This window comes from Macaca fascicularis, chromosome 11 (genome assembly GCF_037993035.2).
Source record: "Macaca fascicularis isolate 582-1 chromosome 11, T2T-MFA8v1.1".
Classification (NCBI taxonomy): domain Eukaryota; kingdom Metazoa; phylum Chordata; class Mammalia; order Primates; family Cercopithecidae; genus Macaca; species Macaca fascicularis.
In genome coordinates this window covers 55,461,960-55,476,184 of record NC_088385.1, presented here as the reverse complement: position 1 = coordinate 55,476,184, position 14,225 = coordinate 55,461,960, and the positions used below count along the sequence as shown (strand labels likewise).

Below are 14,225 nucleotides of genomic sequence, written 5' to 3'. Positions count from 1 at the left end.
ACTCCTAGGTCAAGCAATTCTCTCACCTCAGCCTTCTGAATAGCTAGGACTATGTATGTGTGCCACCATGCCTGGCTAATTATTTATTTTATTTTATTATTAATTATATTTTTTTGAGACAGAGTCTCACTCTGTTGCCCAGGCTGTAGTGCAGTGGTGTGATCTCGGCTCGCTGCAGCCTCCGCCTCCCAGGTTCAAGCAATTCTTGTGCGTCAGCCTCCTGAGTAGTTGGGATTACAGGTGTGTGCCACCGTGCCCAGCTGATTTTTGTATTTTTAGTAGAGATGGGGTTTCACCATGTTGGCCAGGTTGATCTCAAATTCTTGACCTCAAGTGATCTGCCTTCTTTGGCCTCCCAAAGTGTTGGGATTACAGGCGTGAGCCACTGCACCTGGCCTATTTTTTAAAAAAATTTTTTGTAGAGACAATTTTATGTTGCCCAGGCTGGGCTTAAGCAATCCTCCAGTCTTGTCCTCCCCAAATGCTGGGCTTACAGGCATAAGCCACTGTTCCTGGCCTTTAGAAACTTAAAAAAAAATACCTGACTCTTTAAAAAATTAAAAAAAAATTTTTTTTGAGACAGATTCTCAGTCTGTTTCCCTGGTTGGGGTGCAGTGGCATAATGATGGCTCACTGCCATGATCTGCTGGACTTAAGCAATCTTCCCACGAACTCATTCACCAGAGTAGCTGGGATTATGGGCATGTGCTACTATGTCCAGCTAATTTTGTTTAATTTTTGTAGAGGGGATGTGTCACTATGTTGCCCAGGCGGGTCTCGAACTTCTGAGCTCATGTGATCTTCCCGCCTCAGCCTCCCAAAGTGCTAGGATTACAGGTGTGAGCCACCATGCCCAGTCTCTTGACTCTTTTGTAATAACACTTAGTCACTGTGCCTGGCCTCTAACTTGCATACTTCAAATTAGAAGTTTACTATTTCCAAAAATGAGATGCTTTTTTTTCTTTTTTCAATTAATTTGCCTTTGAACCATCGTAAATGTCTCTTGATTCTGTTAAAGGACTACATTTGGCATTGGGCCTTCAAACCTTTTTGAGTTGTTGATTGATTTGTGAAAATGCTTGTTACTGACATTGAGAAAAATTTCACAGTAAAAGCACTTGTTAATTAAATAGGATTGCTGGATTTCATTTGCTTGGCAAGAAATGCCAAATATTTGGAAATTAAAACTTATTTTCTTTAATAGGAAGAGGAGAAGGAGAACCTCCTCTTAGTCTTTTGACAGGAAGCTGAGTTTTTATTTTGCTTATTAAATATTTTACTAATTTATTAATTACAACAGATGTCTGATAAGATATTATTGTTCTTAATATATAGAATGCTTGTGCAAAGTAATGAAAAACTCTAAAGATAAATACTTACATCCTGGACAACACAGTGAGATCTCATCTCTAAAGATAAAAAGGAAGAAAGAAAAATTATCTGGGCATGATGGCATGTATCTGTAGTTCTGGCTACTTGGGAGGATTTTTTGAGCCTAGGAGTTTGAAGCTGCAGTGAGTTAGGATCATGCCACTGCATTCTACCCTAGGTGACAGAGCAAGACCCTGTCTCTTAAAAAAAGAAAAAAAAGGCTGGGCGAGGTGACTCACGCCTGTAATTCCAGCACTTTGGGAGGCTGAGACAGGTGGATCACCGATGTCAGGAGTTCAAGACCAGCCTGGCCAAGATGGTGAAACTCCATCTCTACTAAAAATACAAAACAAAATTAGCCAGGCATGGTGACAGGTGCCTGTAATCCCAGCTACTTGGGAGGCTGAGGCAGAGAATTGCTTGAACCCAGGAGGCGGAGGTTGCAGTGAGTGGAGATTGCGCCACTGCACTCGTCTGGGCGACAGAGTGAGACTCTGTCTCAAAAAAAAAAAAATAGGCTGGGTACAGTGGCTCACGCCTGTAATCCCAGCACTTTGGGAGGCTGAGGTGGGCAGATCATGAGGTCAGGAGGTCGAGACCATCCTGGCTAACATGGTGAAACCCCGCCTCTACGGAGAATACAAAAATTAGCCGGATGTGGTGGCGGGCGCCTGTAGTCCCAGCTACTCAGGAGGCTGAGGCAGGAGAATGACATGAACCCGGGAGGTGGAGCTTGCAGTGAGCTGAGATTTTGCGCCACTGCACTCCAGCCTGGGCGACAGAGTGAGACTGTGTTTCAAAAAAAAAATTTTGCCTAAAACATAATTGGGCAAATGCTATGGACAGATTTAAAAGAAGATAGAAAAGGCTAATAGGGCTGGGCAGAGTGGCTCTCACCTGTAATCCCAGCACTTTGGGAGGCTGAGGCGGGTGGATCACCTGAGGTCAGGGGTTTGAGACCAGCTTTGCCAATATGGTGAAACCCTGTCTCTACTAAATATACAAAAATTAGCTAGGCGTGGTGATGGGCGCCTGTAATTCCAGCTACTCGGGAGGCTGAGGCAGGGGAATCCCTTGAACCCGGGAGGCAGAAGTTGTGGTGAGCCGAGTTTGCGCCATTGCACTCCAGCCTGGACGACAGAGCGAGACTCCGTCTCACGCAAAAAAACAAAAACAAAAAAACTAATAGTTGACAAGTGTGTATCTTCACTATAAATACAGCTGGCCTTTGAACAATTCAGAGGGTTGGGGTGCTGACCCCCTACACAGTTGAAAATTTGTGTATAATTTTTGATTCCTCCAAAATTTAACTGCTGGTAGCCTTATGGCTTACTGTTGATCAGAAGCCTTAACAACATAGCTGCCTAAGACATATTTTATATGTCTTATATATTGTATTCTTAAAATAATCTAGGAAAAAGTGTTACTAAGAAAATCATAAGGAAGAGAAAATACATTTACTGTTTATTAAATGGAAGTGGATTATCATAGAGGTCCTTATTCTTGTGGTCTTTTTGTTAAATGGAGGGGGAAGTGTTATTGTCTGTGGGATGGCAGAGGCAGAAGAAAATGCACGTGGAAGTGGACCCGTGCAATTCAAACTTGTGTTGTTCAAAGGTTAACTCTAAATAGGAAATAAAACAAGGAAAATTTAAAATCTATAAAATTGTTATTTGTACATATATTTGTTTTAAAATTAAAAATATGCAGTTTTTCAAAAATGAGTCGGTGAATTTCAAAAGTAGGTGAGAGTATGGTGAAATGGATGGACCTTTCTAAATATTGCTAGTGGGAATATAAATTGATACAAGCTTTTTGGAAAGCAATTTGACAATAATTCATATTTCCTCATATGAAGATTTTTACTTCTGGGAATTTATTTTAAGGAGATAATCAAATGCAGACCAATATTTTTACATGAAATATTCTTCCAACTTGAGACAGCCTTAAAATTTTTAGAGCCGGAGAATAGGGAGATAAATTATGGCACAACATAGTGTGGAATATTTTCAGGCATTAAATATATTTAACAAAATTTGTGAATGACAGCAAAATGATAGTGACATTCCAGGATATGGAATTCTGTACTGTGTCTAAATTGCATGAAACCAAATACTGGGAGGGAACAATACAGAAATGTGATGGTTTGTGCATGGTGTGGTTATGAATGCCCTTTTTTCACTGTTCTTTTATTTTTTGGTTTTTTAAAGCGAGCTTGAATTACTTTTATAAGGGAAAAAACTCAGTTTACAGATACTAAGGACTATTTTAGATATTTCTTATAATACTGTACTCAAATAGCTTATTAAAATTAAATATAAAGCAAAATTGAAAATGTATTTGAAAAGAGAAGGGAAATATTTTCTTTTCCTTTTATGCTCTTTCCTTTCCACTCCATAGTTGCCTAAGTCACTTACCCTTCCTTAAGTCCTTATCCCAGAGAAAGATGCGACTGCCATTGGTGACCTGTTAACTCTTTACTGTGGTCTAATGGAGACAGCACTCGACTGAAAGTGAAGGACCCAGACTCTAGTTGTAGGTTAACCATTCCCTTCTTTTTACCTCTTTTGCCCCATGTGAAAGGAAAGCGGGTGGAAGATGACGGGGGGAGTCCTTTTTAAGGATATTGTGGTATTAAATACATAAGAGACTTGTGAAAGTCCTTTGAATTCAAATGAAAAAAAGTTCTTGGCTGGTCATGGTAGCTTACGCCTGTAATCCTAGCACTTTGGGAGGCTGAGGCAGGCGGATCACCTGAGGTCAGGAGTTCGAGACGAGCCTGGCCAACATGGCAAAACCCTGTCTCTACTAGAAGTATAAAAATTAGCTGGGTGCCTGTAATCCCAGCTACTTGGGAGTCTGCGGCAGGAGAATCTCGAACCCAGGAGGCAGAGGTTGCAGTGAGCCAAGATCGCGCCACTGCATTCTAGCCTGGGTGACAGAGCGAGACTTCTAAAAAAAGTTTGGTTGAAATATTTAATGGTAACATTTTAAATATTAATAATTTAAATAAGAGTGGGCTTCTTAAGCACATTAGATATTGCTTAGATTTTCTTAAGCGCATAGTGCAGATCTGATGATTCCCATTAGATTCATGTGTTTATTCATTTGATCATTCAATAAATACTCGTTTGCCTTGTACTATCTTCTGTTTCTTTAGAGTAGTGGTTTTCAGCTGGGGGCCATTTTGTTTTCCAGTTGGCAATGTGTGGAGAAATTTTTGGTTGTTATAATTCAGAGATGGAGGTGCTGCTGACAGCTAGTGGTTAGAGGCCAGGAATGCTGCTATACATCCTCGTCCAACAAAGATGTACCTGGCCCACAATGTTGGTAGTGCCACAGTTGTCACACCCTGCTTGAGAGTTTAGTTATTTCCAAGTATGCATTGAAAGAAATAGCTTTATTCTTTTTTTTTTTTTTTTTTTTTGAGACGGAGTCTCGCTCTGTCGCCCAGGCTGGAGTGCAGTGGCCGGATCTCAGCTCACTGCAAGCTCCGCCTCCCGGGTTCACGCCATTCTTCTGCCTCAGCCTCCCGAGTAGCTGGGACTACAGGTGCCCGCCACCTCGCCCGGCTAGTTTTTTGTATTTTTTAGTGGAGATGGGGTTTCACCATGTTAGCCCATGTTGGGATGGTCTCGATCTCCTGACCTCGTGATCCGCCCGTCTTGGCCTCCCAAAGTGCTGGGATTACAGGCTTGAGCCACCGCGCCCGGCCTAGAAATAGCTTTATTCAAGGAAGTTTATATGGTTTAAAAAATTACAAAGTATGTTAGATTTTTTTTTTAATTTAAAAAATTACCATAAAAGTTTTGAGTTGAAAATTATAATTCCATAATTCAGGTACTATCAGTTTATAGAAAAATTGTGTTTTCTGGTTAAAAATAAGTCAAAATTTTTTTTTTTTTGAGACGGAGTCTCGCTCTGTCGCCCAGGCTGGAGTGCAGTGGCGCGATCTCGGCTCACTGCAAGCTCCGCCTCCCGGGTTCACGCCATTCTCCTGCCTCAGCCTCCCGAGTAGCTGGGACTACAGGCGCCCACAACCGCGCCCGGCTAATTTTTTGTATTTTTAGTAGAGACGGGGTTTCACCGTGGTCTCGATCTCCTGACCTTGTGATCCGCCCGCCTCGGCCTCCCAAAGTGCTGGGATTACAGGCGTGAGCCACCGCGCCCGGCCTGTAAGTCAAATTTTAAAATAACATTTATTAATCTAGGAAAATAACCAGGTAGTTAAGATTTCAAGAAATGGTAGCACTTGCATAAAATGTGTTTTGTAGAGTAACTTGAATTTTATTGTATCTAATCATCTCGATTTTGATTCATTCTACAGTGCTTCTTTGCTAACTTGGAAATATAGCCCTTCTACCTTTAACAGAAGTTAATAGAGTCCTTGGAGTGTTTCTGGAATACTTTTTTTTTGTTTTTTTCAATGGGCCTTCATAAGCAACATTTTCTTCTTTAGGATCATAAAAGGATTCTTCTGTACTACCACACTCCCCTAAAAAAAAAAAAAAAAGTGTGAATATTTAATTTCTTGTCAGAATATGATACCTAGTGACTTTTACTAGAGCTCTGTTTCCCCCTATTCCAGTGGTGCTTTAAATGAATTTATCATGTAATCATCTTTGGAAACAAGGTCCAAGAAATTGTTGCAAACTTTGCCAGTCTGCTAAGGGAGCAGACACATTGTATCTCCTGGAAGGGCTGTTTAGGGGCATTTTCAAGGCTATTTGCATTTGCCACTACATGTTTCTTCTGAATAGGTATGTGTTCCTGGGAGTGTTACTGCTATTTACTTAAGGGAGAATGGGATTAGTGTCTAGTTTAAATGACCAGGATCCTGAAAAGGAGGTTGGGGACAAGTTTTAAATTACTGGTAGAGCTAGAATTTGATGCTAGTAAATGACATTTATTTTGAGAAGTAACTTTAAAAATTGCTAACTGCATTTGATATTCTGTATCAAATGTAATTGTAATTTATCTTGTATAGTCCAGACCTTGAGTTTTATGTGGCAGACAATGTTATTTGTATTTTATGCTTTCGATAGATTGTGTTTTATTTCCCTTGACCATTTTTCTACAGATATTTGTCAGGATACGAATCAGGTTCTCTTCAAGTGCTGCCAGGGATCTGAAGAGGTACCCTGCAACAAACCTGTTCCTGTAAGCCTCTCTGAGGATCCCTGCTGCCCACTGCATTTCCAGTTGCCTCCTCAGATGTATAAGCCCGAGCAGGTACTGTCTGTGCCAGACGATCTGGAAGCCGGCCCCATGGATCTGTACTTGAGTGCTGCTGAGCTTCAGCCCACTGAGAGTTTACCTCTGGAGTTCAGTGATGTAAGTTAGAGAAGCTCTGCTCTGGGTCAGGCCCTTGAGACAAAGCCTTACGTATTAATGGTGAGAATAGGTTAGTCTTTGTGGTTAGGAAGATCGACAAAGTGATATATATGTATGATTGTGTTTGTATGTTAGTGTATTCATTTGGAGAAATCTACCCTACCTAATTTTTTTTCCAGACTCTTTTCCCATACCTTTTTAGGGATACAATTTACATGCTATAAATTGCACTCTTTGAAAGTGTATAATTGAGTGATTTTTAGCATATTCACAAAGTTAATGCAATTATCACCACTATCTAATTTCAGAAGGTTTTCACTGTCTCCAAAAGAAACTCAGTACCTATTATGACACTCTTCATTTTTTTCTCCCCCCAGCCCCTGGCCACCACGAATCTACTTTTTGTCTCTAAATTTGCTTATTTGGGACATTTCATATCAATGTAATAGTATATGTATCCTTTTGTGTCTGGCTTGTTTCACTTAGCATAATGTTTTCTAATGTTTTCAAGGTTTACCCATACTATGGTATGTATCAATACTTCATTCCTTTTTGTGACTGAATTAATATTCCATTGTTTGGAAATACCATCCTTTGAAAATCTATCAGTTGATGGATATATTTGTGCTGTTTCTACTTTCTGGCTGTTATGGAATATACTGTTAAGAACTTTTGAGATAGGGTTTCTGTCGGCATGAACCACCACGCCCAGCTTAGGTATCATTTTTGTAATTTTTTTTTTTTTTTTAAATTGGGGTCTTGCTCTGTTGCTCAGGCTGGAGTGCAGTGGCATGATCATGGCTCACTGCAGCCTCGAACTCCTGGGCTTAAGTGATCCTCCTGCCTCAGCCTCCCAAGTAGCTGGGACTATAGGTTTATGCCACCATGCCCAGCCAGTTTTTTATTTTTTGCATAGATGAGGTCTCCCTATGTTGCCTAGACTGGTTTTCAACTCCTGGGCTCAAGTGATCCTCTTACCTTGGCCTCCCAAAGTGCTGGGATTACAAGCGTGAATCGCTGTGCTCGGCCACTATAACTTGGCTTTTTTTTTAAAGACTGAATCTTGTTCTGTTGTTCAAGCTGGAGTGCAGTGGTGTGATCTCAGCTCACTGCAACCTCTGCCGCCAAGATTCAAGTGATTCTTGTGCTTCACCCTCTCGAGTAGCTGGGACTATGGGTGTGTGCCAGCAGGACTTGCTAATTTTTGTATTTTTTGTAGAGACAGGGTTTCGCCATGTTGGCCAGGCTGGTCTCTTAACTCCTGGCCTCAAGTGATCCGCCCACCTTGGCCTCCCGAAGTGCTGGGATTATAGGCATGATTCACCATTCCTGGCCTATAACTGTTAATGATAACTTTGGTGATTTTACTTGTGGGAAGACCAGGCATCAGATATTAATATGAGTAAAAACACAGCTGTTCATTCTGGATATTTGCTTGCTTTCTGTGCTTTGATGCAAGGGTGGTTGGCAAGTAGTAACTTAACACCTTAATCTTACTACTTTTGAGTTCCTTCTCTCTCATTCTCTATTGGTGGTTTTGGAGATAGTAACAAAACGTGGATTCTCTTATTTTATCTTTATTGATTTATGTGTTTTTTGAGATGGAATCTTGGTCTGTCGCCTAGACTGGAGTGCAGTGGCACGATCTTGGCTCACTGCAACCTTCACCTCCTGGGTTCAAGCAATTCTCCTGTTCCTGCCTCCCTAGTAGCTGGGATTACAGGTGTGTGCCACCATGTCTGCCTTATTTTTTTATTTTTCAGTAGAGATGGGATTTTGCCATGTTGGCCAGGCTGGTCTCGATCTCCTGACCTCAGGTGATCCACTCATCTCAGCCTCCCCAAAGTGCTGGGATTACAGACATGAGACGCCGTGCCCGGCCGAAAACATGGATTCTCTTTATATCCTGATACTTCAGTTTTTAAAACACTCCTGTTTTAATAGGCATTTTTGCTGATTTTCTTATTTTAGGTTCCTTTTCCCAATTTATAATCTTATAAAAGACAACACTTTGTATATATGAGAAAAGCTTTTTCTGAAAACGTATCCATTCCATTATTATCTTGAGACTTGGATGTCTTTTGCTTCAGTATTTAAATAATTCCAAGCTAATTATTATTTTTTTTTTTTGACAGAGTCTGTCTCTGCTACCCAGGCTGGAGTGCAGTGGCGTGATCTCGGCTCCCTGCAACCTCTGCCTCCTGGGTTCAAGTGATCCGGTCTAAGCCTTCCAAGTAGTTGGGATTACAGGCGCGCACCACCACGCCTGGCTAATTTTTGTATTTTTAGTAGAGACAGGGTTTTGCCATGTTGGCCAGGCTGGTCTCAAACTCCGGGCCTCAAGTGATTCTCCCACCTTGGCCTCCTAAAGTGCTAGGATTATAGGCATGAGCCACCACACCCATTCCAAGCTAATTATTTATATAAGAATTGCACGTGGACCAGGCGTGGTGACTCACGCTTGTAATACCAGCACTTTGGGAGTCCGAGGCAGGTGGATCACCTGAGGTCAGGAGTTTGAGACTAGCCTGGCAAACATGGTGAAACTCCCTCTACCAAAAATACAAAAATTAGCTGGATGTGGTGGCACACACCTGTAATCCCAGCTACTGGGGAGGCTGAGGCAGGAGAATTGCTTGAACCTGGGAGATGGAGGTTGCAGTGAGCCAAGATCTTGCCATTGCACTCCAGCCTGGGTAACAAGAGCGAAACTCTGTCTCACCACACGCATATATACACAAAAATTGCACATGGTAAAAGAATGGGAGAAAACAGATTTATAGTCTTCATGGTGTGAGAACACTGGTTTCTGTGGGTACTACAGAAGTTTCCAACTCACCTGAAATGGATGGTAGGTTAGTGTATCCTATACCCTATGTTTCTGCTTAAATTGAGCAGCTTTATTTTATTGTTTTTTTTGAGACAGTCTTGCTCTGTCACCCAGGCTGGAGTGCAGCGGCGCAGTCTCGGCTCACTGCAACCTCTGCCTCCTGGGTTTAAGCAATTCTCCTGCCTCAGCCTGCTGAGTAGCTAGGACTACAGGTGCGTGCCACGACGCCTGGCTAATTTTTGTATTTTTAGTAGAGATGGGGTTTCACCATGTTGGCCAGGCTGGTAATTTTTTGTATTTTATTGGAGACGGGGTTTCACCATATTAGCCAGGATGGTTTCTTGACCTCGTGATCCTCCCGCCTCGGCCTCCCAAAGTGTTGGGATTACAGGCCTGAGCCACCGTGCCCGGCCTGAACAACTTTAAGTAGATTTTTAAATTACATAAATTCTTTAATGTGAAGATGTTGTGATTCTCATTTTTGGTGATTAGCACACCAAAAAATGAGAAAGGATTGCAAATTCTTAGATTTATTTAAAAGCGTAGAACTAAGCTTCTCGTGAAGCTAGATGAATAGAAACATAGAGCGTCTATAAACTGGATTAGGTATAGAGGGGTACAAACCTCCTGGATATTTTTAACTCTTAGGAAAGAGGAGTTTAGCACCAGACTCTTGAAAAGCAGTGGCATGAAAGTTAGTTTGATATATTGTTTGAGCCTTTGTAATGCCTTAGGCCCTGAATCAAGACCAATGGTTTGCTGTAGCTGTTGGTTTCAAACAGGAGCTAAGAGTGATGTCTTCCTTGTGGTCTGTTGGCTATTCAGTATTCCAGTGCGAAGTGCCAATTCAGTTGGAAGAAACATAGTCTAGAATGTAATGTCATTTTTTTTTTAACAAAGCAAAACTGTGTTAGCCTTAAGAACCAGGGAGTTGGCTGGACGTGGTGGCTCATGCCTGTAATCCCAGCACTTTGGGAGGCTGAGGCGGGTGGATCACTGGATCAGGAGATTGAAGGCCATCCTGGCTAACATGGTGAAACCCCGTCTCTACTAAAAATACAAAAAATTAGCTGGGCGGCCGGGCGCGGTGGCTCAAGCCTGTAATCCCAGCACTTTGGGAGGCCGAGACGGGCGGATCACGAGGTCAGGAGATCGAGACCATCCTGGCTAACACAATGAAACCCCGTCTCTACTAAAAATACAAAAAAAAATTAGCCGGGCGAGGTGGCAGGCGCCTGTAGTCCCAGCTACTCGGGAGGCTGAGGCAGGAGAATGGCGTAAACCCGGGAGGCGGAGCTTGCAGTGAGCCGAGATAGCGCCACTGCACTCCAGCCTGGGCGACAGAGTGAGACTCCGTCTCAAAAAAAAAAAAAAAAAAAAAATTAGCTGGGCATGGTGGCACATGCCAGTAGTCCCAGCTACTCGAGAGGGCTGAGGCAGGAGAATCGCTTGAACCCAGGAGGCGGAGGTTGCAGTGAGCCGAGATCACGTTGCTGCACTCCAGCCTGAGTGACAGAGCGAGACTCTGTCTCAAAAAACAAAAAAACAAGAAAAAAAAACAGGTTGTTGCTCTGTGGGCATAGGGACTTAACCAAAATAATATTTCCTAGCCATTCAGAGGAACTGTGAGTTTTCTGTCATCCTTCCTTTCTTCCTACCTTCTCCCTTTCCCCTGTTGGGGCTTGTTTGCTTGTTTCGTGGCTGTTAGGATGTTAATCAGGCAATCTTGTATTGTCCAGCAGTATTTAATTTTAATATAGCATTGTTCATATTTAAATTAATCACTGGTGAACTTGCATGTTGATTACAGGTAGCCTCAGAGAGAATATGCTTTTTTAAAAAATATTTTTTTAATTGTAGTAAAACATACATAACAAAATTTTACTCTTTTAACCTATGTATGTATGTGTGTATGTAGGTGGGTAACTAGAGATGGGGTCTTGCTGTATCACCCAGGCTGGTCTTGAATTCCTGGCCTCAAGTGATCCTCCCACTTCGGCTTCCCAAAGTGTTGGGATCACAGGCATGAGCCACTGTACCTGGCCATTTTTAAGTGTACAAGTCAGTGGTGGTACGAACATTTACCATGTTATACAGCTATCAATGTTTTCTGTTTCAGAACTTTTTCATCAATCCAAACAGAAACTTTGTATTTTTTAAACAGTAACTCTCTCCTTTCCCTTTCCCCTGTTCCCTACTATTCTCCGTTCCTACTTCGTGTTTCTATGAATTTTCCTGGACATTTTTTTTCTTTCCGAGACAGGGTCTGACTCTGCCACCCAGGTTGGAGTGCAGAGGCTCAATCTCGGCTCACTGCAGCCACTGTGTTCCGGGCTCAAGGGATCTTCCCACCTCAGCAGCCTCTGGAGTAGCTGGGACTACAGGTGTGTGCTGCTGCGCCTGGCTGATTTTTGCAGTTTTTGTAGAGACAGGATTTCACCATGTTGCCCAGGCTGGTCTTGAACTCCTGGGCTCAAGCGATCTGCCTACCTCGGCCTCCCAAAGTGCTGGGATTATAGGTGTGGTGGCCAGAATTGTGTTTTTTAATCCACTATATTGGTCTATGTTTTACACTTGGCAGCAAGAGCTCTCAGTGCTCTTGGATCTTGTTTCATTTGTTGGACGTTCTGGTAAAATTTTTTTTTGATCAAAGGTAGGCTAGGGTTGAGGGAGACAGCAGAGTATTGCTTTAAAGTTTGCTGAAAAACATACCACCTTTATTATTGTTTCCCTTGGTATTGCTGATGGGCTTTTCTCTCTTGTTTTCTAGGACTTGGATGTTGTGGGTGATGGTATGCAGTGTCCTCCTTCACCTTTGCTTTTTGATCCTTCACTAACCCTTGAAGATCATTTAGTCAAAGAAATTGCTGAAGACCCAGTGGATATTTTGGCAAGTCAAGAACAATCCCACCTGTTTCCCGCATGTAGAGACCTGGCCAGGCAGAGGGTTCCCTGCTGGATAGCATGTACTCCTGGAGGGGAGTGGGGTGTCATCACTAGTATAAAGATGCTCCACATGTCTCTCGCTCATTGAATACCATATAAGCAAAGCACTTTTAAAAATGCCCTACTTTGCTCCTGTATACCCTTGTTGCTGTAGTTCTCCAGATAGACTCTTAGAACACCTAATGGCCCCTGATCCTCATATCCCAGAGTAGGACATAAATTTATTTAAATAAAAGCTTGAGATAAGGAATCTAGGTAAACTGTACCTTCTGAGGGAGAGTTCAGCACTGAAATTGTTCTCATTATAGAATGACCAGTAAAGTAGTGTGATTTGAGTTCTGTCTGTGAGCCTTGGGTAGAATTCCAGTGGCCCTGACTGAAAACCAGCAGTTGTACTGTAGCTGTTGGTTTCAAGCAGAGGCCTAAAGGACTGTCTTCCTATGGTCTGTTGGCTGTTCTGGGACCTCAGCAGGGAATGGCTCTTTCATTTGGAAGAAACAACCTACAGCTCTCCAACCCATTGGAAGAGGCTCAGGAGTAGGCTCTTCCAAGGGACAGGGATAGCTAATATAGGGAGGAGCATCTGTCCAGAATTAATTAATTTCTGTTGTATTTTTCTTATTGCTAGTATAAATGGCCACTGATAAGTCAGATTCATACTTCAGACCACAGTGAATGAATTTCTAACTGAAGTGCCTTTATTTCTTTTAACAGGGCCAGATGCAGATGGCTGGAGATGGGTGCAGATCCCAGGGATCTCGAAATTCTGAGAAAGCCTCTGCACCATTGTCTCAGAGTGGATTGGCTACTGCAAATGGGAAGCCAGAACCCACTTCTATTAGTTGATAGTTTGGGGAACCATTTTACTTTGGTGGATTTAAATTTCTCATTCTTCAAAGAAATATTTCTGATCATCTCTCGCAAAACACAGGCAACCCAGACTATCTTGTTTTTCTTCTGGATTGAGTATTATAGTCAAAAGTAAAGCCAAATTTTGAGGACATGGACCAATACTTCTTAAAAGTTGTGGGTTTCTTCCCACTCAGGGCAAGGAAGAGAGATAATCCCTATCAAAGCTTCTGGGATTATTTGGTACTATACCTAAAAGGAAAGTGACATCTTTGTAATGGGATTTCCAAAGTCATGGATAGAAATCCACTTAAGTAGCTAGGTGGGAGCTGTCTTTGTGAGTAGTGTCTTTTAGATACTGATGGCCCTAATATCTGGTTATCTCTATCTAAAGACCTGCAGTTTAACTTTTCTTCACCTCTACTTAATTGGGCAATCTTTAACCTGTTTCCGTGGTGAACTCTGGCTTTTATCCTCTGAGAAAACAGCCCACAGGACTGGGTCCTCCTTATCCATCTTGCTTTTAACCTATGTAAATTTCTGTGGTTGCTATCTTATGTAAAATATAGTACAAATTTATTGTATATAGTTTCTATTAAATGTTAAAGAAAATGTTATGAAAATATCAGACAGTCACCTGAATTGAATGCATGTTTTGTTTGAGAATATAGTCTCTCTTTCGCGGTTTTAGGGACCTGTCTCTGATGGGAAAGGGAAGTTGGGGCAGATAATACTTCCATCCCAGGAAAAAATAAATCTTCAGTAGCTCATTTTGGTTTTGCTTTTAAGGAAGAAGTAAATGAAAAGGGGCAGGACTTATTAAAGCCAATCAGTTCCAAATATCTTCTTTCTACCCTTCCACTCTGTGTCCCCTACTCCCACTCCCATTTCTCAC

At 42.0% G+C, this 14,225-nt stretch overlaps 1 protein-coding gene and 2 non-coding genes across 31 annotated transcripts in view; all 3 read left to right on the top strand.

The window, feature by feature from the left end:
- The window catches only part of KANSL2 (KAT8 regulatory NSL complex subunit 2), a 29,522-nt gene extending 15,556 nt beyond the window's left edge, over positions 1 to 13,966 (top strand). For 7 of the 29 annotated variants that reach the window (XM_074006760.1, XM_065524124.2, XM_074006761.1 and 4 more), the window contains 3 exons: positions 6,452 to 6,705; positions 12,306 to 12,425; positions 13,196 to 13,966. In XM_074006760.1, coding sequence (XP_073862861.1) covers positions 6,452 to 6,705; positions 12,306 to 12,425; positions 13,196 to 13,327 — 506 coding nt within the window. In that variant the 3' untranslated portion in view covers positions 13,328 to 13,966. Of the gene's footprint in view, positions 1 to 3,811; positions 3,907 to 5,959; positions 6,132 to 6,451; positions 6,706 to 8,330; positions 8,429 to 12,305; positions 12,426 to 13,195 lie in introns of all 29 variants that reach the window. The other 22 variants (XR_012420201.1, XR_012420186.1, XR_012420187.1 and 19 more) reach the window with 9 other exon arrangements.
- Positions 10,267 to 10,401, top strand: LOC123567786 (small nucleolar RNA SNORA2/SNORA34 family). The gene has a single exon (XR_006690889.1). It is a non-coding gene; the product is annotated as a small nucleolar RNA SNORA2/SNORA34 family (small nucleolar RNA).
- On the top strand, positions 12,848 to 12,984 carry LOC123567787 (small nucleolar RNA SNORA2/SNORA34 family). The gene has a single exon (XR_006690890.2). It is a non-coding gene; the product is annotated as a small nucleolar RNA SNORA2/SNORA34 family (small nucleolar RNA).
- Positions 13,967 to 14,225: the final 259 nt, after the last annotated feature.